Genomic DNA, 25,623 nt, shown 5'->3' with positions numbered 1-25,623 from the left:
ATAATGGACTACTGATGTTAAAGCACTTAGAGTTATTTTGTCAGGATGTTCTATAGAAAAATTACCATACACATTTGCCTTTATTTATCACTTAACCACTGCAATGATCTTACTGAACTCATGCAGTTATCGTCCAATTTGCCAGGTTTTATTGAAACTTCATATTGAGTTGGACTTTCAGAACTCTTGACGTAAAATACTAATGAAAACAAGCGATCAGGTTTCGATGGAAACCCTAGAAATCACTTCACTTAGAAACAAAAATCATCATCACTAACCAAGAACCCATCATAGTATAAGATACGAGTTTTGAAATAAAACTTTCTAACAACAAAATAACAACTAATCACCAAATGAGACTAAACAGCATTATAGCAAACAAATAAAAAATACTTGCAGAAAGAGCATTCCATGTACTTCACATAACTCAAAGAAAAGGCGTGCGTTCTTCAAAAATAATTTTAGGTGAGCCACCCAATTCAATTTCTATGGTTTTGTGTCCTAATCTCGAAAACTACCGATTTGTCCAAAAATGAACAGCTTCTGAAGCTAACATGCGTAAGACCCCTCCCAAATTCAAGTGGTCCAATGTAAAACATAAACGTCGTTCTTGTTGTTCTGAATCGTCGTCCATCCAGGTGGTGAACACAGTGACGGTGGTAGAAAGAGTGTCGGATTTCAAGCTTGAAGTACGTCATTCCAAACCTTAAACTTGCAAATTGGGAGAATTTACAACATACATGTAAAGTATGGAGAGCTCATTTGAAAGGAAAAGATCTCAGGTCCAAGCTTTTTGGAGCGTTGGTGGTTGGACAAAAACTATGAATATGACGTTCGAACTTATTATTGGCCCAGTTGCCTACCTATTTGATGGCAATAACCCCAGACGTAATACGAAGAAATAATAACCCAGAAGGCAATAAGAGTCAAGTGTAAGTATCACATGACAGAGCTCCGATTCCTAACCGTGTCCCTTTCAGCATCCATCCCTAGTACTCCTGGTACTCCAATTCTCAAGTGGACTCATCCCGGAGACGTCGGATCAAATTCAGGACACGGAAATTGCGCTGAAGAAGTGGCTAACAAGGTCCAACGGACTTGTTCTGCTCTGGGACGTCGTTCCAAACATGAAATGACCCAAGAGTGCCATTCATTTCAGCACGAAAAAAGCCGACAATTCAGATTGAGGTGCTCGGGAAAGGACCGACGCTGAGCGTTAAAAAGGGAAAACCCTTGTTGGCGGCGCAAAAGACGGTCTGCATCTGTTCATTCTCGAATTCTTGCGAGAGAGAGGAGGAGTCCAAAAGGGAGAAACGCGACTGACGGAAACAGAGAGATTGGGCGTGTGTGGAACAAGATTTGGCTGGCTAGCGAAGTCGCCGGATCTCATGGGAGGGCACTGGGTAGACTTGAGTCCGAGGGAGGATTGAAGCTAGAACAAATCGTGAGGCGGTTGCCAAGGATTAGCTCACTGTGGAGGGTGAGGAGAAGCTCATGAGGAGCATAGCGGACGGGAGAGATGGCGAAGCTTTTGTACAGGCGATTATCAGTCGGACAGTTGACGTGTTCCTGGATTGATATTTGATCTCTCTCTTTGGAAATTGTTCTGTTGTTCTCTTTTGCCTACATTTTTTTGCCAAGCTCCAGTTACCGTCAATTGAGTGAGCTTCAAAGCCTGAGTCATGCATTTTGTGCAGCTTCCGAATGTTTGAGGGCGACTTCTAGAAGAGCAACATCGCCACCAACAGCAGCAACAACGACGACGACAACGCGAAGTTTTATTTGGTGCCCTTGTTGTGTTTTGTGTGGCAATCTCTGAAGTTTTTGCCTCCCCGCCTCTGTGTCACAAAATGGTGCGCACCATTTGGTAATAGAAGAATGAACTTTTACATGGCCGTTTGATCAGGCGGAACAGATTTTAAGAAAAAATGGGACAATCCTTCCTCATGTGCCCCAAGAAGACATAGAGATTCTGATCTTGTGCTGACAGCTGCATGTATGGGTGATTGTGATTCATGCACGATTAGTCGGGGTTTCACCTTGTGATTTTGTTGACAACGGATCTCTGAAGTAAAGACTCCAAATGTATCAGACAGCTCTCGAATCACATCAAATTCAGACTTTGAACAACAGTGTTCCAGCGTCTGTCAAGTTGTCCATAGCTTCTTCACCGAGTGAGGGCTCCGGACACCCTAGTTATGTGAACGGTCTTCATCCGGGGATTGGGGGTGTTCTCAACCTCGGTGATCCATCCCATCTGCATTCTTTAAATAGTCCCAATGCTAGTGGATCCCACTATGCCAATCATGGCGAAGGCTCGGGTGGGCCTCCACACATGAACTATTCGCTCAATGGGCAGTCTTCGGATGAAGCGCCCATGGGCTCATATTGCAAGCCCTCCACCAATTTCCCCCCCAGTCCGAGCAGTGATTCGCCCACATCCGACCCTCCCACCACTCCTTCGCAACATAATGCATACTCATTGCCCCATTTGGCTCCTCATGCCGATGATCACCATCCACATAACCACCACCATTCTCAAGCTTTAAGTTCCACGCATGGAACGCCCCAAAGAGGAAACACCTCTTGTCTGACCCCTCCGCATTCAGCTAACCAAAAGGATAGCACCAGTAACGACTTTGACCGGCTCCATTCGATTCCAAAGGATTCCTCCTACGACTCTGCCAATTTCAGTTCGGAACAAGTGGATTGTATTTGTGATTCCTTGCATCAGCGAGAAGATATTAAAACCCTTGAGAGCTTCTTGAGCATCTTAGACCAGGACTACCAATTAGAATCCAGTGAACCCAGTGAAGCAGTGCTCAGGGCCAAGGCCTACGTCGCTTATGAGCGAGAACAGTATCGTGAGCTGTACACCATCATGGAGTCCCGAGATTTTAGCCCGAAATATCATGAGATGCTCCAGAACATGTGGTACAACGCCCATTACAAAGAGGCCGAGAAAGTCAGACAAAGATCTCTAGGTAAGTAAGTGTTGTTTTAAAAACCTCGACCCACGAGTTGTTTTCAAACGCGAAGAGCAGTACGTAGACGGAAGGGTTGATCCCCACCATTGGCCTCGCCATGGACACGGACAGCCCTAATGCGTTCTCAGTCCCCTTAATATGCTTTAAATCCAGATCAGGGATGGCTTAGAGCATGGTGACCAGCAAATCACCTGCTCATTGTCACTGATTAGGCATGCATGCACGTTGGACTGAGAGGCTAGTGGTTTTCAATCCGATTATCTCGAATCTTCCCCGCTCATTCGAGCCAGGAGGCGTTGGCCAGGCTTCCGCTTCAGAAGTCTTGAGAAATCTTGTTTGTTTTTATAGTTGTCAGTCAGTCATTCTCTCTTTCTCTCTGCATCAGTCAACCTTTGGTTTTCGAGGGGTGATGATCTAGCCCTCGTGTCAAGTTAGTGGGGGGAGCAGAGATGATGAGCAGGGAGGCTTCTAAGCTTGATAATATTTACCAAAATGGTTTTGTAAAGATCACATCAGGCGTGAAATCACCATGACAACCCAAACATTGATTTCACCCAACCCCACCGCACAGCATGCACTATAAATCAGCAGTGTTGCCGAGTGCTCACTTGATAACGTTGTTAACTCGAGTCCAATTGTCAGGATTGATTTCATGGGTTTTCTTTCATTGGATACAATGGGTCATTTCCGTAAATAATAATAAAGCATCCCAAAGCATACTTCATCCGGGCTTACCATGACCATTTGTCCAAATGTTAGTCGAGACAAATCGTCAATGGCATCCCTGTGCCGGTTTTGTACGCATAATTGGTCAAGTATGCGCTCATTTTCATATTGAGATGCACGTTATTGTACCATGCATCCAAACCAGTAATTACCTCAAAATCTCGAACAAAAGCAAATCGAGTGCGTGCATGGCAAACAAGGAATTTGCTCAACAAGAATAAAAATAGAAAGCATTATTGAACCGCCCAAAGCAAGCAAACGAGGACAACGAACAATGGTTTCTTTCCCAACTTCAGCTTCCAATCGTGCGTCTAGGGTCGCTATGATGGCCAACACCCACAAAGACAATACACACGCCAAGAGTAAGCTAACATCCTAGATGGTTCTCAGAGCCCAGAACGATAAGTAAGAAGACAAGCGAGCATTTATCGATCTCAAATCCGAGCCAGACTCTTCGGATTTATCTACGTGTCAAATGATACACGTAGACCATGTTAGGAACAAGATATTGGAAACGTGACCTGATGATGCATCCTACCAACTTTCGTTGTGAGCTAGCTCAAAACAATGATCAAGGACAAGTTTACGTCTCAAAATTGGCCGTGAAAACCTAGCTGATTGCTCACCCTCCCAAATCACCTTGCCCTTGTAAGCCAACAACGAGGACCAGAATAGCCCTAAACCGAGTGATTGACAGTTTTTGTCACTCGATAGGCATCATCACACCCCTTTTGAGAACACTCTGAGAACTGAAAAATGAACTAACCGCTATTAGATTAACAGTCATGGTTCGAGTAACAAATCGGCAGTTTGTTTTTTCAATCTGAACGGAAAATAATTTCCTTGTTTAGGACGTATTTTTTTACCTCTCTCAAAGAGCGGTTTGTTTTAGCAGTGTTTCCAAATCCTTGAGGTTTTTCCAAAGTTTTACATACCAGCTATCAGGGTATAAATCTCATGGACAGAGATTTGTTCGCTCATTCTCGGTCTCTTGTGTTTATCACAAAGTGCGAGTGGAGCTCTCTCTCTCTGTCTTTCTTTCTCTCTTCCTTGTGTTTTCAAGCTCTTTTTCAACGCGTAAATAACATGAAATCTCTTCTTTCACAAGATGTCACCCCAGATTCTCGTCAAACAATCAGCTTTGGCTTTCCCCCCCCCCCAAAAAAAAGAAAAAACTGATCCCTGCTAAAGTACTTTCATTTCAAAGTTTACACAACAATGTGATTGATAAATTGAGGATCTCGAGTGGCAAGAATATTGGGGCCAAATCGAGCCCAGTTTGGTGAATAATCTCAGTTCCCTCTCGGCAATCTTGCTTTAGTGAGACTGGATTGGATCTCGAACTAAAAACGAAAGTCTGTCCAACTCAAAATGCAGTTATTTGTTTCATTGATCGGCTTAATCTCTTGGTAGCTCATCTGCAATTGTTCAGTAAAGTCTTTGAATTGTTCCCTTGTCAAACCACATCTCGTCAATAGCTACTAGGTCTTACTTCAATGGAGGGAGAGACATGAAACAAAAAATGCCATCATTTGCTGTACATTCCAACTATTTCCAACCAACTGTGTCTAAATTCCCCGAAATATGCTCTGAGATTTCTTCGTTTTCTCAAGAAACAGGTTGACATGTGGGTTCATTAGTCAAAAGAAAGAACTACTCCGCGCTCCCTGGCTTCAAACATAAGTAAATCCCAAAGGAAAATCTAGATCGCCCAACTTCTCCAGGAACACTTCTTCTTCCTCAAATACTTCTCCATTCCAACCAACGCCCATGAATGAAGATTTTTCAAGTAACCAATAATACCCCAAGAATCTTAGTTACGTATATAGTTGCACTTCGCACCATCTAGCCATCGCTCCTTTCTCTTCGGTTAATCTCCTGGCCAGTTATTATCCTCTTCAGGCTTCGAGGGAAGCTTTAGAGAGAGGAGAGAGGGTTTTTTTTCGGCTCCGTTTTCCCCTCGGGTGAATGAGGTGTGTGCATCGTTGAATGGTGACCCAGGATGGAGTTCAGGGCTCAATGGGCTTACCTCCGTGGCGGAGCCAACGAGTACATAAATACCCGAGTGTAAATCCCATATAACCACCATATGTGCCAATGATGATGAAGTGGCCGTCAAGTTCAGATTTGGCCGGTACGGTGTAGCCTGTGCACTTCAGTCCAGCACAGAATACTGTGTAGAGCTTGGAGCCAAATTCTGTCTTGAGCTTTGAGCGAGGTCATCGCGCTTTGATAGCAAACTTCTTTGGGTCTCTGTGTTCTCTGGGATCCGGGATCTCACATGTGCCGTTTCGACGAGGGTTGTAAATACCATGTAATGACTAACAACAACCTGGCAGGATATTGAAGGTCATTTGTAATTGGACGCCTGGCAATTGGTCATGCTGAGGTGGGTTGTCGAAGGGGAAATTATTATTAATCATTTTCGTTTTCGAAAAACGGGTCCAACACGGCGAGAAGTTGGGAAGGACAAACATGTGGCCGTTGGAAATTGACCTCCTCATCGCCCTCAAACACATCATCAGACTTTGAACTCTTACTTTCACTCAATCCAACCAAGAGTCATTGACAGGAGAGTATGTTATGTTCCGTGGAACCTGCAATTTTGGACCAGAGAGAGAGTCCGAAGGGACGTAGAACAATGGCTCTTCGTGATGAAAAGCTCCTAGGACAACGCACATGGGCAATCTGTTTGTACAATCCAATAGCAATGATGAGGCCCGAAAGTCCCTAATATTAGGTTGATCCGGCTTGAATCGTGAATATGTAAACATGAAAGAAAGTGCTAGCTCAAGCTTGCTTGCTTGCTTTCTACAACAATGACGACGAAAGCAATGAGAAGGAGGACGAGGAGGAGGAGGAGGCAACAAATACCTCTTTAAAAGCAACGCGACTCCTCCTCCAGCGTCAAGTGGCTCTCATGTAATCTGATATCACCTACAGAAATGTGTTTGAAGGATCAGAAAATACCGAGGAGCCAAGTGGCCTTATAGTGCCATTAGAAGAATGTTTTGCACTTGTTTTTGCCTACCAAGAGTGGAATCAAAATGAAATTCCCCTTGCTCTTGAACTTCTTGATCCAAGTCCTTGGCTGTTTAAGATGCAAATATAGCGAGAGACACGCCGAGCAGGATCTTGGGGATCGAGCAATTGTCTGTTTCGCAACTGGTCTCTTTCCAGAGTTGAATTCTATAAAAGTACGAAGATGTGTTGAATAATTTTGCCCGTCCTTTGTACTAACGGTTTAGCTTTCTGATCGTTTCCACCGAAAAACGAGCTAAGGTACTGAAGTTTGGCTCAGGAAATGCAAACTAGCCAATCGGATCTAATCTGACCCGATTAAAACGAGGCTGATTAGAGTTTGCTGACACTCCAAAACAATTGTATATTTCCAAATATACGTTTTCTCAATGTCGGTCGGGCACGATGATCGTTCTGATGAGGAAAAATGTGTCAAAATGGACAAAATCTCGTGGAAAAACCTGGCTTATCACATTGGATTTGGGTGTGTACGTGCCGCTATGGCGGCAAGTGCGTGTGAATCATCTCCCAAATTGCAATAAAAAAACCGACTACTATGAACCTCTTTGAAAAGTAGGCATGATTTACAGCCAAGTTGGCATATTTTTTATGGCCTCTTGTCATAATTTGCCTTCGTTGGGTCTTTTTCACACACAAAGCTTTGTCTTCCATGTGGCTAAGAAGAGCTCTCCACAAAATTGTAGGCGTAGGTGGGCGTTGAAGTAATCGGCCGTAATCGACCTCAATATTTCTATTTTGATTGGACATAGTACCGCTTTAATGCCTTTTTTTTATGTCGTAAGACTTGATCTTATTCTCTTTTTCTTTTTCCTTTTGATTCCTACTCGTAGTCCTGAAAATATTTTAAATGATCATAATTGACAAACATTGGGCCCCTTTTTGTTCTTATGAGCATTGTACGAGCATTGTGCTCTGTTCGATGGAATATGTAGAAAACCCTTGATCTGACTTTACTTGACCTCAACAAGATTTGGTGCATCAACTCTATAGCGAGTAGTCATTTTGATGAATAAAGCCCACCTATGACTGTGAGTGCTTGTACAATACTCGTATGTGCACAATTGCACCTTGGAACATTCCTCAGACTCGGCTAGGAAGGAAAAAGTGCAAAGTTAACGGTTCAATTTTGAGAGAGAAAGAAACAGAGAGGCGAGAAGAATAGCCAACCAACACCAATAGCCAAAGAACATCAAGCGAGGAAACGAAATCGTCTCTTCATCTGTTTTTCAAATAGGTCCAAGCTCGTTTGATTTGCGCATTTTGTCGAGTTGGAAAATCTTTTGTCGCTCAGACTCCCTGTATGACCAACTTTGAATTGAGGAGTATTTGCAATAAAAATCTTTGTTTTTAAACTGTAAACCATATTTGAATGTAGGATAAATGCTTTCCGACAAGGCAGAGAGGCGAACAAGAACGTGGGTGACGATAATTCGTCCCACCAAAAGAGCTTAGAGGTCGTTCCGTCATTCATGAGAATCGTTCTCTCTTGGGGGTGTCTTTTGTTCCCTTCGTGGTGAATGGAGAGTCTAGAGTGAGGAGTGTAAAAAAGAAGCAAGATGTTCGTTCATTCACTATGCTACGTATTCAGAAGCAACAAAAAAAACGGACACAACTCTGCGGGTTCGAGCAAAGACGACTTGTTTACGAAAACATGTTCGTGTGGTTGGGACTTGGAACTTCCGATCCATCAGACCAACGAACAAGGGGGGCTCTGGATTTCTCCACGTGGACAACGAGGCAGAAATCAAATGAAAACGAACACTTCCGAATGGCCGGCCATAAATTGTTTGATTGCAGAATTAGCCTGGAGTCCGTTGCAGTTTAACACCAATGGTGCCAACTTCAGGTCGCTGAAGTACTCGTACCTGGGTTGTTCGAATGTTCAAGCGGAACTAGCCGAGTGCAGATGACCTATATAATGCACTTTAATGATTGACCCATAACTCCACTGGCTTCATGGGGTGTCATGCTGGGGCGGAAACCTCTCTGGGTCTGGAATAATGGCCATCAATCAGCACTGTGATGCACACAGTGTGTACGTATATGTGTCTCGATTGCTTATCGTGCTCTCGATAGCATGCCCAACGTGCATTGTCCACACCATGTACTCATATCAGACAGTAAGTCAAAACAAAAGTGCAGATATTAATGAACCAAATCTGGGGCACGAGGGTAAATATAGGCTACGGAAAAAAAAATCCACAACCTCCTCAAATAAGAAAAAAAAAGCCTAAAATCCTCGAGTCGCTGTCCATCAATCCCCTCTTCGTTCTAAGTACGTACGTACGTACGTACGTACGTATGTATTGTGCATTCCCGTTCTCAAAGGTTTCTGTCTTCATTGGTTGCAGGTGCAGTGGATAAGTATCGACTGCGGCGCAAATTCCCCCTCCCTCGGACCATTTGGGATGGTGAGGACACGGTGTATTGCTTCAAAGAGAAGTCTCGCAACGCCCTCAAGGAAATGTACAAACACAACCGATATCCTACCCCGGATGAGAAGCGGACCTTGGCCGACAAGACCAGCCTCACCATGACACAAGTGTCCAATTGGTTCAAGAACCGGAGACAAAGGGATCGTACACCAGCCTCGGCCGGAGGAGCGAGGTGAGCTACACCACCATTGGGTGATCCATTACTACTATACGTATACATCCATTGCTAGTCTTCTTTATTGTGTTCATGTATTGTACGTAGACATACTGACAAGGTTCCCCTTCTTGATGCGAGGGATTATGTGCCCGCACAGAGCTTTGAATCGGATACGGTAGATCAGCACGAGTTGCACGCACCCATCTTGATCATCTTGTTGAATTTGGTGATTTGGCATTCACCGAGAAAGTGCAATGGATCGATAGATCTCAAAAGCTCCCAGGTGGTGAAATTTCATCGGCTTCTCAAGGTCGTCCACCTTGCAATCTCAGGGCAAACCCTCACAAGTTCATCTGAGAGCCATTTTGGGAAAATGCCTTGTCCTAATCTCGGCCCAAGCCATGAATCGCCGTAATTTGAGGCCCATCCTTATGCCCTCACAATGCTCGTGCCCTCCTCAGCAACTGATCCTAAGTGACAGGAGTGACCAGTATACGCAGAAAAAAACGAGTTGGAATTGATTGACCATTCGTATTCATTTTGTTTCGTCTGAAAATCCTTATGAAAATGGGTCTGTGAATTTGGGAACCCCCGCCAGAAGCAACAATCTCGACTTGTTCATTTCTTGCTTGACTTGTCATAATCTCCGAGACTTGCAAAACATTGGAACATACCGCCACACGACAGAAATGAGTGCCAAGTGCGCCCAAAACTATTTCAAAGCTCACAACAAAGAGGCCAAGAAGACTACTAGACCCCGGTCCCCCTGGCTCAAACCTGATTTGAGTTGGGAGCATTAGAGCCAGAAAATGTCTCATTAAGAAATGTCTTGTCCAGGTGTTTAGAGGTCCGGTTGAAATGGTACACGAAAAGGCGAGTTCGACAGTTACGGTAACCGACCAAAGGACTACTCGATTGCAAATGTGAAGGAATGTCTCCGAAGAAGAGGAAGGGGAAGGGGCATTTTCTCCAATGTGTCTCCAATATTTCTCGACTAATGACTTGGCGCTTTCTGGGACTTGGGAACAAAATATTTCTCAGCTCATTTAGTCCCTTGCATCTTCCGACTAATGAGGAGATTTGCAGTTTGGGAACACTTTTGCATCTTTCGTGGGCTTCAGATTTGAAATCGACGTTTGAAGTAGGTTCCAATGACAAGTAGCGTACTGTATGTATGTTTTGTATGATATACATACCTTGAATCATAATTATGGAAGAAACAAAGGTCAATGATCGAAGAAGAACTTAATGAGGGGTTTCCTGACAAATGATGTAACGTAATAGCCCGAGAAATTGACAAAAATCCAAAGGGCGAAGAAACAATCAGAGATGTGGAAAAACGAGACCAGGTTTACAGACAGAACTCGAAGGCTGGAATTGAGTGCATAATCCAAATGTCTGGTTGGCACTTTGGCACGTTGGCTTGGGAAGGGGATTGCGTTCCTTCTTTTTTTCCTTCATTTCTTTCCTTTGATGATAAATTTGTAATTCGAGCCTTTCTATTCAAGAGCTACTCAACACTCCAAGACTTGCATGCATTCATAGATATATTGACAACAACGTCCAACAACGTCCAACAACGACCAGGCTTCCTGGCTCTTAGTTACAAAAGGAAGATTGAACATTTTTCCTACACTCAACACTGCAAAAAAAAGAGAGAAAAAAAAAAATCACGCTTCGACTTCAAACCGAGATCTCTGGACTCATTGGAGAAGGAAGACAAAGGCTGGATATTCTGTACTCTATATTAACGACATACAACATACTTTGGCAGATGTGTGAGGACGAAATACTTCAAAATTGGGCGACGCTCTAAGTGAGGTGCATTCTTGGTAAGCCTCCTCTGTTTTGCACGAAAATCCCGAGGATAGAAAAATTCGCTGAGAATAAATGGCCGTGGCCAAAGAAGCGTAGCTGTCACAGTTTTGTTCTTGAGCCAAAGCCACGGACTTGCTCAGCAATTTCTGGCCCAGACCTTGCCCTCGATATTGCTGAGAAACACACAAGAGTTCGCCGATGAAGAGAGTCTCCGAACCGAGATCATTCAAGAGATCCACGGGATTGAATCCACATTTGACCTCGGAAAACTGGATCAGATTAGTCGCGTCCACCATCTTTCGAGGTAGCAACCATGACAAGTACTGGATGATTTGAAGGTCCAAAGTTTGAGATTTGGTCGCGTTGTCCCTAGTCCAGATTTTGCCCAACATTACACCTATAAAGAGATATTTGTGCGTTCTAAAGCTTCATGGAGGCTCCGTCCTTCTTTATTCATACCTAAGATATCGTCTTGAGGGGTCACGGCAAGAATACTAAACGGTTCGTCGAGACATGGCATGACCCCGAAATGATGAAATTCTGACCTCAGATATTGATCCGTCCACGATTTGGACTCGGAGAGTGCCAAAAATTGACACATGGGCTCATGCTGGAAGAAGTGTCGGTCACAAAAGTCAAATATTCTCGTCTCGTCCGTCGGGAGTGCCACTCTGAAGAAGCACTTCTCCTCGGTCATCTTCACTCTCTGTGTCAAGGATTACTTTCAATTCCTGACTGATCACGTGATCCGTAGCAACATCACAGGTTGCACTACTCATCCAGAAGCTCGTCATTGGATGTATGTACACATGGGTTTGCAGTGTGATACAAAGCACACAATACAGTAGTAAAGAGAGAGTTTCACGGGCGATTGGTCGTAATGAAAAGATTTCACCCCACGGCAACAGGTGGTGTGGTGGGATCTACCTGTACTCTGTTCATGGCTCAAGTCACGCGCCTTGCGGGACGCCTTTGCTTCCTTTTTCTCTTATCGGTACAACAAAGTATGTTTCTCTTATAGTTCAAGGTACTGTATTTCTTTCAATTATTGTCCAATTAAGTGGTCGATCGAATAATCTCCCCATGAAATTGTGTCAGGCTTAGGTGTGTACTGGGATCCTCCATCATATCATCGCTATAAGGAACATCCAAACGCTTGAACATGACTCGAAATGGATCCAGTTCTTGGTCCGTTTCAAGAATGAGATCCTTCACACTTTGATAAGGGGCTTCACGAGCAAGTTCAAAGTCCATTTTGGCCAGAAATCGATAGGTCAAGTTGGAACTCGAGGGCATGACATACATTCTGGCATGCTTTCGAGCCAGATTATGCGAATGTCCCATCAGCTCTTGGGCAATTCCGAGTCCACGCACATGTGGGGCCACACAAAAGACCTTCCCAATGAAAATATCTGGTGTCTGGAGGTCGTGGATTAAACTATTAGGAGAGAAGCGACACTCCTCCAGGAGAAATTTATAGACCCGGGAAACTTGATACACTTTGGGGGAGACAATCCAATCGAGTGAATTGGCCATTCGTAACGAGTAAGATTCTCGAGGACCGGGTTTTGAACTGGAGTAAAAGTTTCCCAGAACAACTCCTACGTAGAATGAATGCAAGTAGATCACTGATCATTTTGGGGTTCAATAGAAATCGGCAAACCAAACGTTTTCAACATTAATCTCATTTTTCAATATCATCACCGTCTTCAACGACTAACACTGGATGATGTTGATATTTCGGTCGATGTACCGTTTTACATATTAATATATTGATGTGCTATTTTGGTGATCACTGTGCCTTGATCTAGTTACCTCAGCATAGTGTGTCATTGAAAAAATACGTTATGAATTTTATACTGTGGTGTGCCGATTTAAATCTCACCTTTTGAAGGATTCACTCAAAAAAAAAAAAATTCAACTCACCCACCAAGTCATTGCCTTCATCCAAGGCCAAAACCGAGGTTGGTTGTCGGACATTTTGTTTCACAAGATATCGAAATAACTTGGATTGGATAAATTTCTCCATCCACGAATATGAACTTTTGGCACCTATACTCTTACACAATAGCTCTTGGTCCAGGAAATATAAGGTTAAGAACCTCCAGATCCTCTTGGCGTCACTTTGATTTGCCAGGACATAATGTATTCCATCAAGCTTCAGACTAGCCATGATCTTAGCAGAAACGTATTCCTAAACAGAAAACACTTGGCCCACAACTTTTTATTCCGACAAGTAAGTACGTACAAAGGGCACAAGTGTGTCGTTTTAAGACAAAGGCTTGAAGAGCATCTTTACCGACTTGTGTTCCATCGTGTCATTAAATACGATGTTTCCCTGTCCATCTTTGAAGTCCTCGTAGAAAATCTCTTTCATAACCTGGAATTGATGTTTCTTGTAGGACATTTGGGAATAGATCCCGCTCGATTCCACAACATAGCCTTGACATCCAAGTTTTGCAGCCAATTCCATGGACCGTTGGATCATATCGCATGCCAAACCTTTTCGGCGATGGCCTCTCGAGACTCCCAACATCTGGCCCATGAAAACATTTTCCAGATTCAAACTCTTCAAGAGAGAAGCAGGCTTCAAGTTGCAATACTCTTCACTACTTTGAAACTCGCTGAAGTAGCTGTATTGGTATAGTTTCGTTGGAACCAACCATGGAAAGTTGCGAATCCAATTGAAAGACCAATATCCGGGTGCTGGTAGATTGTGAATCGAGATGGGATGACCCAATTTTATTCCTGAAAGTTGAGGTTTCATTTTGCTTTACAGTGTACAATGTCCAGGTTCCCTATGTTAACTTTAAGACGACCTACCTGCAATGTCGCCATCACTGTCTTCGAGAATGATACTTGTAGGTTCCACCAAACACGGCTCAATCAAATTTTGACGAATTTCTTTTCGCACAAATCTGTCCACCCAAGTATTGTTTTCGTTTGTCTTGAGACTTCTCAGAATTGGTTCATCCTCGTTGAAGTGTTCTTCCATGAACTGCCAAATCCTGTCTGAATCCGCCGGAACCGGTTGGCAAACTTTGTACCCTTTGCGTTCAAGTGCCATTTTTATTGCCAAACTGTCTAAAGCACGCAGTTACAGGTTTGGAGTGAGGTTGAATAATAAGGGCTCCTAGTTGAGTCAAGATCCTTCCGACTCAAACGTGTTCTTGAAGTCTTGGAGGGGGTTGGGGAGTAAGAGTCTAGTTTATGACGTCACAACGGTTTCATCGCTCAGGTTTTGACGTAGAATGTCGAAAGGATACCTGAGAATGACATCTCGTGGATGTAATACATACTACAAAAGATGGAATGCCATCATGGTCCGAGGAGCAAGATGTAAAACTGGCATATTTTGAACGATTTCATCAATGGAATAGTGTTACCATGTCTCCAAAAATACAGTTCTAGTTGATAATAACATCAAACATTGACCTCTTTTCTATGCTATGGGCAACCCCCATTACAGAGAGTGATTAGGTAGAGAAAGTGACCTAATTGTTCAAAATGACCTTTTATATAGAGTCCAAATTATCATGGATATAGCCATTGGTAGTAATAATATTTTTATAGCTAACGGAGACAATTCAGGGCACTTGAACAATATCCGATTATATGTAGGCGCCGACACGCACTCTAGGTGGAAAAAGACGAAAAACATCTATCTACCAGACACTTGACCTCTGGAGGGACAACAACCCTGAGCCCAGTATTCTAAAGCCAAGGAGGGAATCTTCGATCGAGAAAAGATCCAACTTATGTAGTATAGTACAAACGTTTGTCGACTTTAGATTCACTCCTTCGCTTTCAAAAACTGGGTTCTGATTTCAACAGCCACGGGTTCGACGGTTCAAGGCTTCTCACACTCTACCTGCTTGTAATATCCAATGAACAGGCACTACCATGAAAAGATAGAAGAGCCGCTGGCATCTTTCAAAACAAGTTCTTCTGAGTTGGCGTACACATGACTAAAAAATATTTCCAATCGAGACGATTAATACCAACATGACCATAATTGACATATGAAGCTGGCCTCATTTATTCGTGTAAAAGACTATACTTTATAGTGTTTTGTAAAGAATCTTGCAAGTTTTGTGTTCTCGGGTATCATTAAAGACGACCTTGACCATGCCGTCTTTGAAGTCTGCATACTTCAATTCCTTGAGCAACTCGAAATGGGCATGATTCTGATAGGCGTTTTGGGAGTATATGCCCGTGGACTGGACAATGTAACCCTGGCAGCCGTGATCTTGGGCGATTTTCATGGATCTCTCAATCAAATCCGTGCTGAGTCGTTTTCCTCGATGTTCTTTGGACACGCAGAGGATCTCTCCGAAGAACACTTTGTCCGCTTTAGCATTTTTGAGGATGGCTCTGGGCTCTAAATGGCAATAATCCGGACTCAGGAGAAATTCAGTCACGTACGTCATCTTGTAAAGCTTCTCTGGGATGATCCACCGTAATGAACGAAGGAATTCTAGCCTGGGGAGAGTTTTGACCGGATCAGTGATCGATATGGGATGGCCCAACTTCACCCCTAGAATGATTAGCCATAATTTTGCAATGAGAAGTTGTGAATGGTTTCAAAGATTCAAGCCTTACCGGCGATTTCTCCTTCGGAATCCCACAAGAGAATGCTGGTGTCGTTCTCGAGGCACGGGCTGATTAGATTCGACCGCATTTCGTTTTGTACGAACCTGTCCACCCACGTTGCCTTTTCAAGAACTCCAAAGGACCTACAGAAGGGCTCATCCGGTAGGAAGTGCTCTACCAGAAAGGCCCAAATGGTATCCAAGTCCGCCAAGGTTGGATGGGTTACTTTGAACCCCTTTTCTTCTAAAGCCATTTTGCATTTGACGACTTCTCGCCTCAAGTGCAATGACAAAGAGCACAACAAATCCATGTACGTAAGAAGTTCATGGTGTACATATTCGCTAAGTTTGAGGATGAAGCCATGAGGTTCTTTTGAACGGAGGCGCGAGAAAAGATGTCGCTTCGTCCTATTACTGTGTGTGTTCGACGAGATAGGCTAAATCATGGTTCAAGTTCCATTATGCTCTATGGATGGATGGACATTTGAAATTATGAAGTTGTTGTACGTAATGCGTGTCCTGCACGCTCGTACTTAGCAGAGCTCTGTGGCTGATAATAGGCATATCTTTGCTCAAGGAACAACCCCACCCACACTTCTAATGAGATAAGAACGAAAACATGTCAGGGTATTCAACCTTGATGGAATTCCTTTGGCGTGGTAACCGCTCGAACTGTGTGTATGTGTAAATGTACATATGCAGCGTTTGCATATTCCTTCGCATCGTCGTTCCCAATTGCCACGGTTCTCACGCTCAAAGATCCAGAACAAGACAGTGACAATTCTCAGAGAGTGAAGTGGCCGAAGACGTACTAAAAAAGGAGAAGGAGGAGGACCAACCAGAAAATCCCTTGGGTGCAGTGATGATGATTGCTGATGAAGGCAAAGAGAGCGTATTTCTTTCTCATTTGCAGATGAGCTTGAAGCGAAAGATATGTTCCATTGCTAATGAACCATACCTCGGTGCGAGTGAGAATCTCCAGAGCTGCTGTGTAGATGGAGGGAAGCGTGGGTCCTTGAGCAACTCCGTCAACAGGCGAACAAGCAAGAATCATCAGTCACTTTTTGGCACTCCTCCTGGACACATTTCACAGCCAAGTAGTCCATACAAAAGACTGCATTTATGTATTATGCTGTACTGTAAGTGAGGCTAGTAGGCTAAACTCTTTGCAGTCATGAACGAGAATGGTCACATCAAATCTCTTCCAGAATGTGACCTTCAGATGCAGATTCCAAGACGACAACGTCAGTGCCTGTTCTGGTGGCTCATTCCCGTGTGTGGGACATTGTTTTCCAGCATGATCCCACCCTGCACGCCTCATTTGACAAAGAAAGATGAGAATAATTGTTATTATTGTGCGTCAAAACACATGTTTACCAATGGCGTGCTTGTACTCCAAGACACCCCACATCCTTCCATATCCGTAGAAAATGATCGTCATAAGGTCATAACATATTCGTAGCTTCGCGAGCGTGAGAATGGCTCTCATTTTCCAATTCTCGAGCTCTACTTGACACTGGGCCTGTTTCTTTTGTCGCTTGGCTTCATAACACTTACTTATTTGATGAGAGAATGAATGAAAGAATCCTAAACTTGGTGAGCCATATGTTCGTTATTGTGAGACCACTCAGACTCGATTCAATCTGGAATTCAAGCGTTCCTCTCGCTCTCTTATCGCAATTGGGATTTCCCATCACAAAAATCTCCGCGTTTTGTGTTTCGCTCTGGCCAATTCTGAATGACAACTTCAATTGTCTCGGTTTCTCTTGGGTTGGATCTGCAGCATGCTGGCTGGTCGGGTATTAAATCAATCTTATTGACTTGAAACCCCCTCCGTTAACGGCCATGCAGATCTCGAATTTCTCCCCGAGAACAGGAGAAGAATCCTCATCCCCGTTCTTTCTCTCTGCAGCTCTGAGCTTTCTTTCCCCTCTTGATTCGAGCAGTAGTGGTAATCTTAAAGCTGGAAATGCCCCGCAAGTCTCAAACGTCTCGAATTTCGATCGCATGTAACAATGATGATGCCTCAAAGGGTGACCCAAAAATACCTTCATTCTCATTTGATCACTGGATAGTATGGGCACAAAGACCCGCTTGACTCAAAGTTGTTCACTTTTACTCACCAAGGATACTCGCTTTGAATTGGAACATCTCAACACATGGACGAGAAGTTTAAATCGGGGAGATACACATTTTTCAATTAGATACGATTAAGCACGTCAAAGAATGGGGATTTTTCCTTCCGATCCATGGGGCGTGTTGTTGTTTAGAATCAGCTCGGCATTCAAAAGAATGTAAATAACAAAATTCAGATTAATCGAATTATCTAGAATGTATGATCAACAAACNAGATACACATTTTTCAATTAGATACGATTAAGCACGTCAAAGAATGGGGATTTTTCCTTCCGATCCATTGGGCGTGTTGTTGTTTAGAACCAGCTCTGCATTCAAAAGAATGTAAATAACAAAATTCAGATTAATCGAATTATCTAGAATGTATGATCAACAAACTCAGAGCAATGAAATTCCTAGATAGAAAGAGTTGTCCCTCTTCTACCTCTTCTACGGCTTACAAAACTTGACACTTACTCATTTGTTATCTTCAAAGTTCTGGATAGTGAAACTTTTGACCTTGTTCAAAATATTTAACACAACTAACATCTAAACCAAGCAAGAAAATGGCTGATTTAGAGCAAGGAGTTTCTTGTCCTTGGCTTGGCCATTTGTCTACTTTCAACATATTCTTTATAACAATCAACCAACCTGTTTCCAAGTAAAGCTCAGCATACAATTTGACAATGCCTAAATCTGAACAAGAAGCTTCAAAAACAGTGAGTGCAATGAAACCAATCAAAATGTGGTTCTTTGACTTGCCAGAGAGTAAAATGTCTCGTTTGGAAAGAGGTCACCCTGCAAGAGTGGTATAATCAGTTCAAGTTCAAAAAAGTAATTCCAACGGTTTGAGTGCACCTACCTGTAACCAAAAACTTGGGAGGAACATATCAGAGCACACATTTATGCCAGTTTCCAGTCCACATCGGGCTGGATTCTTTTGCTTTCTAAAGCAGGCCAATTCTGAGATGTCACCCTGTAGAGTAAAGATTGTGGCAAGCCAAGACGACCAAAGTGATGAATGGATTTCAAGGGTCACTGATTGTGAGTGAGCTACAGCAAAACATGGTGACAGTCTGTCTGTGGCCCGAGGATCTCGTCCATGGAACTCTCTGACAGAGGAAAAGAAACAGTCAGGGAGCGAACGAAGCATGGCTGACAGGCATTTTTTCCGGAGTAATTAAGCTCTCAAACGAACGAAAGTACATTAACACTAATGAACGATACCAAGCCGACCAAACTAAGTCTCCGTCTGAAATGGGACCGTCCGAGGCATTTATCACTTGCTCCAATTTCAAATTGGAAGGCTCGTCGTTGATATGACTCAAGCAAGCAATTGTTGGAGCTATTCAAAGTAATAATTTACTGCCGGAATGTCTCCTTCAATCCGATATTTTGATCCAATACAAGTACCTTCTTCATAATTTGTCACCACAACAATAAAAGCCATCCCAGGGCCAAAGAGCATCAAAGTTGAAGGTCAAAAATTATCAGTTGGATCAACATCGTTAATAAAATTAATTTCCAAAGATATATATTTTATAAACTTTGAACTTATCAACAGATATGGAATACGCCGTATCAAATTCTTTCCAATTATAACTTGTTAACCAAGTTAAAAGTGGCAGAGAAGGAGGAGAGAGAAAAACAGACCCTAGGAGCAATTGAAATCTGACAAAATTAAAACTATTTAATTTTATTAAGCGAGCCCAAGATATAAAAAAATCTTTCTACGTACGCTCTACACAGCTTTACACAGGGTGTAAAGAAATTAAGGGTCGATCTTTGCGGCTTCTGAAAATCCTTCCCCCTTACTCAAAGAATAATTTGATCATATTGAATCTGCAGTTTTCAACAGAAGGGCATATTGAAAAACCTAGCGCCATATCATGAATGATCCGAATTAACTCTAAAGGTTTTTGGTAGCCCTCTGATGTTTGGCCACCGAAAGGTTGACTCTTGAAATTCCAGATTTCGGCCCTTGGTCCGGTCTGTTCTAAATGAATTTAGTGTATTTGCATGAGGTTCTCCACTTTCCAATGGTTTGAGGATGAACACTGAAAGGCTCACCAACGTCTCTTGGTCTTTGTCGGCCTTCAGGATGCCCTTAGCTTTGGTTCTCACCTTAAGACTGCGCTCACTTGAGTTTACAGACATTGTTTCGACGGCAATCGCTCAGAGGGTAACCCATCGTCTCTAAGATATCGTTAGACCATTTGTAATATGCCACTATGTACTAAACAGAGTCTCTTAAGGAATGCTTGTAGCTTAATGGCAAAGAAATCTTTGAGCAAGGAGAAAAATTGCAAAAAAAAACATCCATGGAGGCCCTTAATTTCTTTACACCCTGTATTCGTAAGTGTCAAAGCTCTCAAATACTGAGCAAGCACATCTTCTTTCTCTCCTCTCATTCAAGTAGAAATGACACGATGTCAAGCTTGTTCTTCTCTCAATCGGTGCTTTGCGATTTGCCATTGAATGTCGTTCGATGTGAAACCCGAACCTCGCAATTGTTGGCCATTTCAAATCCAGATCAGATCTCTCTCACTGCCTCTGCACGGATGATGATGATGATGGCATCACACAGCTCAGACAACGCCAGGAGCAGCAGTATGTACGTGTAGTATGTACTAGTCCCAGAGACATGATTACTCCATGCTTTTGGCCCAGCTGAACGCTGACAAACCCATTGGGGATTGCTCTCAATGAACCCAACGACCCACGGTCTGGTACAAAGCAAGCTCGTTGGTCCCCAACCACCACCATTACCACTACCCCATGGGTGTTCGTTCGTTCGTTCGAGGGAAGCGACAAATGAGCAAATCCAACCAACAGGGTCCTCCCAGATCATTCTGTACTCACAACTCAATGACCCGATTTCGAGTAGGATTTGCTTGTCTTGGTTCGGGACCTCCCCTGAGTTTATTGGTAATCATCACAGATGGCGAAATTAATTGATGATGTTCAAGAAACATTTTACGGCACTCCATACGGATTTGAATGTGCGGACCACGTGGTTGAGGAGGCTCGCGCCATGTTCGTAGACAGACTTTTTTTTCCTCATACGATGCGGTGTGATTGGGTTGGGGATAGACGGGACAATCATAATTTAAAATCGTGTCAATTAGAGGCCATGACAAATTTTTATGATGGTTCATGGCCACATCTGGATCTGAAGATGCTGCCCCGACGAAGATTACGAATCCAGATAAAGGATAAGCGGGGGGTTTCTCGCTTAGAACGAGGAGTGTTGTAAACTGGGAAGGAATTGAAGAATCGTTTGGAAATTCCGGAATCATTAGCAAACAACAATTATCATAGTTTCATTCTTGAAAAATGATCCTCGAATGTCAAATTAGGCACGGACTCGATTTTGAGGTGGACAAATTGGACTCTCCGTCCGTCCAAGCGTTTGTCCATTGATAATGATGATAATGACGACGATGATGAAGTTGGTCAAAAAGAAAGCACAAAGCTCATCGAAATATCTCATATTGGGGGACGTTTTCTCGTTTCAGGGACTACCAGGGAATGCTCTGCTCCTCGCCGGGATTGGATCATCTCGGGGGCGACCTCAAATATGCCAATGATTGTTATCCGTCAAAATTATCCGACATGCACAGAGCAGGTGAGTTGCTCATTTCAGGCCATCATAATGCAACCGTAAATGAGGGTTAACTTCATCCTGTTTCTATCGACGATATGTACTGAGTGCTTCAAGCGAAATGGAACAACAAACCATGTGCATTTCTCTGATTTGGTTCAGCTCAAGTCTATGTCGCGCGAAAAATATAGTGCCACTTTTTAATTGAACAACTCGAGTCAAGTTCGTTGTTCTTCTCAAAATGACCCTTGACCAGAGAGTTCTTTGTCTCATCATAGCCATTGACGTGAAAAATTGTGGTTTTCATCGGAAATTCAATGGACAAGCAAATGCTGTTCAGGTTGAATTTATGACATTATTCAATCAAAATTTGTGGGATGCTTTCCGTGACTTTTTTTTATAAAAACATTATATGTGTATAAAGGCCAACTTTTGGAGAGCAACCTCGGGTTCTGTTGTGGGCAATTAATTAACAACTTGAAATTTCATACTTTTCATTGTTTCGAGAAGATGATATAAAGTGAGATCCGGCTAAACGAGCACCCGATAAAACTGCTTTTTTGGATGGATAATGATACATTAGTAATGACTGAATGTGTACCATAAACGATATTACTCCTCAAACATCCTTTATTTCATTATTAATTCAAGAAAATTACGCAATGAATTTCACAAGTTTTCAAAAATTCTACTCAATCTGCGATTTGCTATCTTTTTCGTCCACTTGATAACAATTCTCCTGCACACTGTTCTGTTTCCTTCAAGTTTGGCATTTTCATGAATTATTTCTCTTCTGCAGAAGAAATAATGTGCCTCAAGAAAATTATAATCGACATGAGATGAATTTAGCCGTACTCCATGATTTAGCATGTAAATGTAAATACCTCGAATTAATTTTCTGAGGGTGTATTCGTAACCATAATCACAATTTTGAACATATTATCCAATTGTGTGTCCATTGACTTGACCATCATTGGTTTCCAGCCCTGAAAAGTCAACTTCAATCAAATGCGTTATAGCTGTTCCTTCATTCAATCTAAAAACACCAATTGGCAAATGGGCTCGACATAGAACGTCATTGATGAAAAAAAATTGTCAGATCGCAAAGTATTCGGTCAAGTCATGGATTGACAAGCCCATACCGGCCAAAAGTATGAGCAATGCAATCGACCACAATAGCCTTTTTACACCTTATCTCTGACCTTTATGAGGAAATTCCAGTCAAGCAATCGTTCAGACCAAAGCTTCCCAACATGCAGCTCGAGCCAGTCATCGGGGCCACAAAAGCTCCTGAACATGACCCACCTGTCTCCTAGAGGGCGTGTCCCATGCCCTCAATACAACCGACAACCAAGAACATGTTCCCAAGGAAGTGCTATGCGAGCTGGATTCCTTGGCGCGAAAATGCACCAAGGCCATGGACACGTTTCAGGCCGACCTCGCAACCATAGAAGTGACTGACCCAAACTTGGGTGATATTGATGTGCCAACCCTGGACTAGACCACCGAACTTGAACAAAAAGTGAAGCTTTTCATAACCGAAGCTAGACTGGCTTCAGCCAAGCCCAGGTCCATATCACTCTCATGAACAGTCAATAACGATCTCAAGCCCGATAAACTCGTCTCATCATGCACTCTGGCCGAATTTCAGTCTTGGAGAGACAATTTCATGGCTTATTACTCTTCAATTCAAGTCACATGGAGTTTTTGCCAAATACTGCATAGCAAGATTACTTTCGCTCTTGCATCGATAACAGGCTTCAATTGGAGCTGTCGGTGAAGATTTCTCCGGATACCACCACTGGAACCTCTCTCGCGAGCCTCAAGGAGATCAGCTTGAGCAATACTTCGATAATCATCCGACGTTTCGAGTTCTTATCAGGCCACCAAAATATTGGAGAGTCCTTCAACGATTGGCATGGACGACTTTCTAGTCAATGAACGAGAGGTAGAGCTGAAAAATATCGGTCGACTTGTGAGTGGGATCAATGATTCAAGATTGAGAGAAGAATTCTTCGGACAAGAAACCCCTTCCAGAAATGTCTTTGTATCCCTTGGTCATGCTAGAGACAATGTCGCTATCACGGGGAGGTCAATTCCAAGAACCTCCCGCTAATGCTCAAGTGGAAGAAAATATTCCGATGGAAACCCCCAAAAATGATTGGCCAACTCGGCAAGCAAAATGTGACGGGCGTGGTGGACGCTGCTATATTCATGGCTCTGATTATGACACTTTCAATAATAACCCTGTAAGTGTTACATATGTGGAAAGTCGGGGGGTCATTTATGTTTACCTCGTGGGAGTCGCCATAGGGAGGGCCCCCGAGTGTTACAAGTCCATCTGGATCCGGAATCCATCCCATTCGTAATAACTAAGTACTTCTGTGTAAATTTTAAAATGTAAAGCCATACCTGTATGTGATACTCAAAAATTGCAATGATTGCTCTCAAGTTTAAAAAAGAAATTGAGTGCAACAACTGTGCTCTGTTCATATCAAACTTGAAAAGCCAGGTCTAAAATTGGCTTTTCTTCGAGTCAATAATGCTTATTGTGCTAATAAATCAAATATATTCCCGTGCTAGCGGCAACGACACACACAAAAAAAGAAAATAACTATGGGAGGAGGGCAATTATGTAGGAAATAACACTCGTTAAGCCAGGTACTTGATGTTATAGCAAGCAAATAAATGGATCGGTAGAAGGATCATAAAACGACGTAAAATAATTACCAATGAGATGTTATATGTATACCCAGTGAACTTATCAAATATCAAGAATATACGCATTTTTTATGGCTTTCAAGAGCGTACAGTATTTCATCCTCTGCTCTTATAGATGCCTAGTTATGGGGCCTTGACATCCCATTGAAGTGGATGAGCATCAACTTTTTTTGATTTTTTGCAAACTAATTAATGTCAATTATACCCGTAAGAATTGCGTACATGTAATCAATGACCAGCTACTCCTTAGCTGAATACACGTGTCTTAATGCAAATATATATTCGATTCACACTCACCAAGACTATCACAACCATCCGTAGCCACTATTAATTTCAAGACTTCTTACCTTTCAGGAATGGGTCTGGGCCTGATCTCATCCATCAAGAGTGAGCCTTGGAGCTCGCTCGGCTTGAACTCGCCCTCGTCCATGACCAATGCCGGGTACAGCTATCATGGAGCCTACGGAGATCCCCACGGACTGTCATCTTCCCTTCATCATGTGACTCACAACAACGGATCCGGAGGATCGCCCGGACACCAATGATACAATAAGAGGAAGAGCTCCAACACCCATGATCATTATTAAATAACTTAAACACAGTGCAATCTACGTGCCCGGACTCGAGGGCCTTCCAATTACTTCGAAGCCCGAGTTTCGGACAAAGAGAATAAAGGACAACATTCTTTGTTGGTGTTCGTTTGGAATAGTAGACTCACTTTTTTTCTTGTCAAAGCAGTGGTTGGTAACTTGATTTAAAACCTCTAGTTAATGTATCAGATTCATGTCCGCAATTGAAGTCGAATATTACAGAAACGTTTGTATTTAAATTGGCAATTCAATTTATTTGAGGATGGTTTTGCGGTCTAGAGGATTATTTTTAAGGGGACACGGGCGGTAGTTAACAACCTTTTCTAGTTTCTCGGGAAATACCAGTATAGATCTTGGCATTTTTCTAGATAGCAAAACCATGAGGAAATACTTTAATTTTGTTGTTATATAGATTTCTAGCTCAGATTAATACGTAAAAAAGTTTGAAGAACTATCATTTTAAAAGACCTACGTAGTTGATAGAAATTTGGAGGTCACTTTGTTTGCAACTGAATACAAAATAACATAACTTATGATCTATTGAAGCGCTCGCGAGTTATTTGGAAATAACTGGTCCTGTTTTCATGCATTTTACTCTGATATGGCCCGGCTTTCATCTAAGCTCAATTTTGCAACCAATGGGTGTAGATGTTCAATATCACAAAGTTAAGATATTGCTTTTCTTTTTCTTGCTTGATCTCAAAACGGCTCCAAGTGTTATTTACTTTCTCTTAAAATCCTTTAGATATGCAAGTTTCTTCACCATACTTTTGGATCTTTTAAGACTACGCGAATTTAAACAACCAATGAAGATTTCATAACAATCACACATATCT

The 25,623-nt window shown here is 42.7% G+C and overlaps 5 protein-coding genes across 8 annotated transcripts in view; 1 reads left to right on the top strand and 4 right to left on the bottom strand.

Annotated features, from left to right (window-relative positions):
• The window catches only part of LOC131883479 (putative amidohydrolase YtcJ), a gene marked incomplete at its 3' end in the record, with an annotated part of 4,490 nt that extends 3,534 nt beyond the window's left edge, over nucleotides 1-956 (bottom strand). Inside the window, 1 exon segment of the mRNA XM_059230960.1 lies at nucleotides 864-956.
• Nucleotides 957-1,930: 974 nt separating this feature from the next.
• On the top strand, nucleotides 1,931-25,000 carry LOC131883480 (homeobox protein six1b-like; the record flags this gene model as incomplete). Its single annotated transcript, XM_059230961.1, is given in 4 exon segments — nucleotides 1,931-2,984; nucleotides 9,107-9,362; nucleotides 21,391-21,500; nucleotides 24,552-25,000. Coding segments are annotated over 4 exon segments (1,458 nt in total). The 3' UTR covers nucleotides 24,743-25,000.
• On the bottom strand, nucleotides 11,089-11,944 carry LOC131883484 (uncharacterized). 2 transcript variants are annotated; one of them, XM_059230966.1, is made up of 2 exons: nucleotides 11,625-11,944; nucleotides 11,089-11,562 (listed from the first exon to the last, which is right to left on the bottom strand). In XM_059230966.1, exons 1-2 carry the CDS (start codon nucleotides 11,860-11,862, stop codon nucleotides 11,090-11,092), a joined length of 711 nt encoding a protein of 236 aa, XP_059086949.1. In that variant the 5' UTR covers nucleotides 11,863-11,944; the 3' UTR covers nucleotide 11,089. The 2 variants fall into 2 exon arrangements, 1 of the variants encoding a protein (XP_059086949.1); XR_009373614.1 differs by having other exon boundaries at nucleotides 11,491-11,585; nucleotides 11,625-11,692.
• Nucleotides 12,149-14,335, bottom strand: LOC131883482 (uncharacterized). 3 transcript variants are annotated; one of them, XM_059230962.1, is made up of 3 exons: nucleotides 13,989-14,335; nucleotides 13,092-13,913; nucleotides 12,149-12,766 (listed from the first exon to the last, which is right to left on the bottom strand). In XM_059230962.1, the coding sequence occupies exons 2-3, from the start codon at nucleotides 13,336-13,338 to the stop codon at nucleotides 12,222-12,224; spliced, it is 792 nt and encodes a 263-aa protein (XP_059086945.1). In that variant the 5' UTR covers nucleotides 13,339-13,913; nucleotides 13,989-14,335; the 3' UTR covers nucleotides 12,149-12,221. The 3 variants fall into 3 exon arrangements, 2 of the variants coding, with proteins under 2 accessions (XP_059086945.1, XP_059086946.1); XR_009373613.1 differs by having other exon boundaries at nucleotides 12,159-12,766; XM_059230963.1 differs by lacking the exon at nucleotides 12,149-12,766 and having other exon boundaries at nucleotides 12,817-13,913.
• Nucleotides 15,155-16,072, bottom strand: LOC131883483 (uncharacterized). The gene is made up of 2 exons (XM_059230964.1): nucleotides 15,768-16,072; nucleotides 15,155-15,702 (listed from the first exon to the last, which is right to left on the bottom strand). The coding sequence occupies exons 1-2, from the start codon at nucleotides 16,066-16,068 to the stop codon at nucleotides 15,227-15,229; spliced, it is 777 nt and encodes a 258-aa protein (XP_059086947.1). The 5' UTR covers nucleotides 16,069-16,072; the 3' UTR covers nucleotides 15,155-15,226.
• Nucleotides 25,001-25,623: the final 623 nt, after the last annotated feature.

The sequence above is a fragment of the Tigriopus californicus genome, chromosome 7 (assembly GCF_007210705.1).
Source record: "Tigriopus californicus strain San Diego chromosome 7, Tcal_SD_v2.1, whole genome shotgun sequence".
Classification (NCBI taxonomy): Eukaryota; Metazoa; Arthropoda; class Copepoda; order Harpacticoida; family Harpacticidae; genus Tigriopus; species Tigriopus californicus.
This window is presented reverse-complemented; position numbering and strand designations above follow the sequence as displayed.

Excerpts from the sequence above, each read along its gene's own strand:
- LOC131883484 (XM_059230966.1), bottom strand. The coding sequence starts at position 11,862 with ATGACCGAGGAGAAGTGCTTCTTCAGAGTGGCACTCCCGACGGACGAG. Across the intron at positions 11,563-11,624 it reads CCCTCAAGACGATATCTTAG|GTGTAATGTTGGGCAAAATC; the intron begins GTATGAATAAAG and ends ATCTCTTTATAG.
- LOC131883482 (XM_059230962.1), bottom strand. The coding sequence starts at position 13,338 with ATGGCTAGTCTGAAGCTTGATGGAATACATTATGTCCTGGCAAATCAA. Across the intron at positions 12,767-13,091 it reads TGAAGGCAATGACTTGGTGG|GAGTTGTTCTGGGAAACTTT; the intron begins GTGAGTTGAATT and ends CATTCTACGTAG.
- LOC131883483 (XM_059230964.1), bottom strand. The coding sequence starts at position 16,068 with ATGGATTTGTTGTGCTCTTTGTCATTGCACTTGAGGCGAGAAGTCGTC. Across the intron at positions 15,703-15,767 it reads TTCCGAAGGAGAAATCGCCG|GGGTGAAGTTGGGCCATCCC; the intron begins GTAAGGCTTGAA and ends TAATCATTCTAG.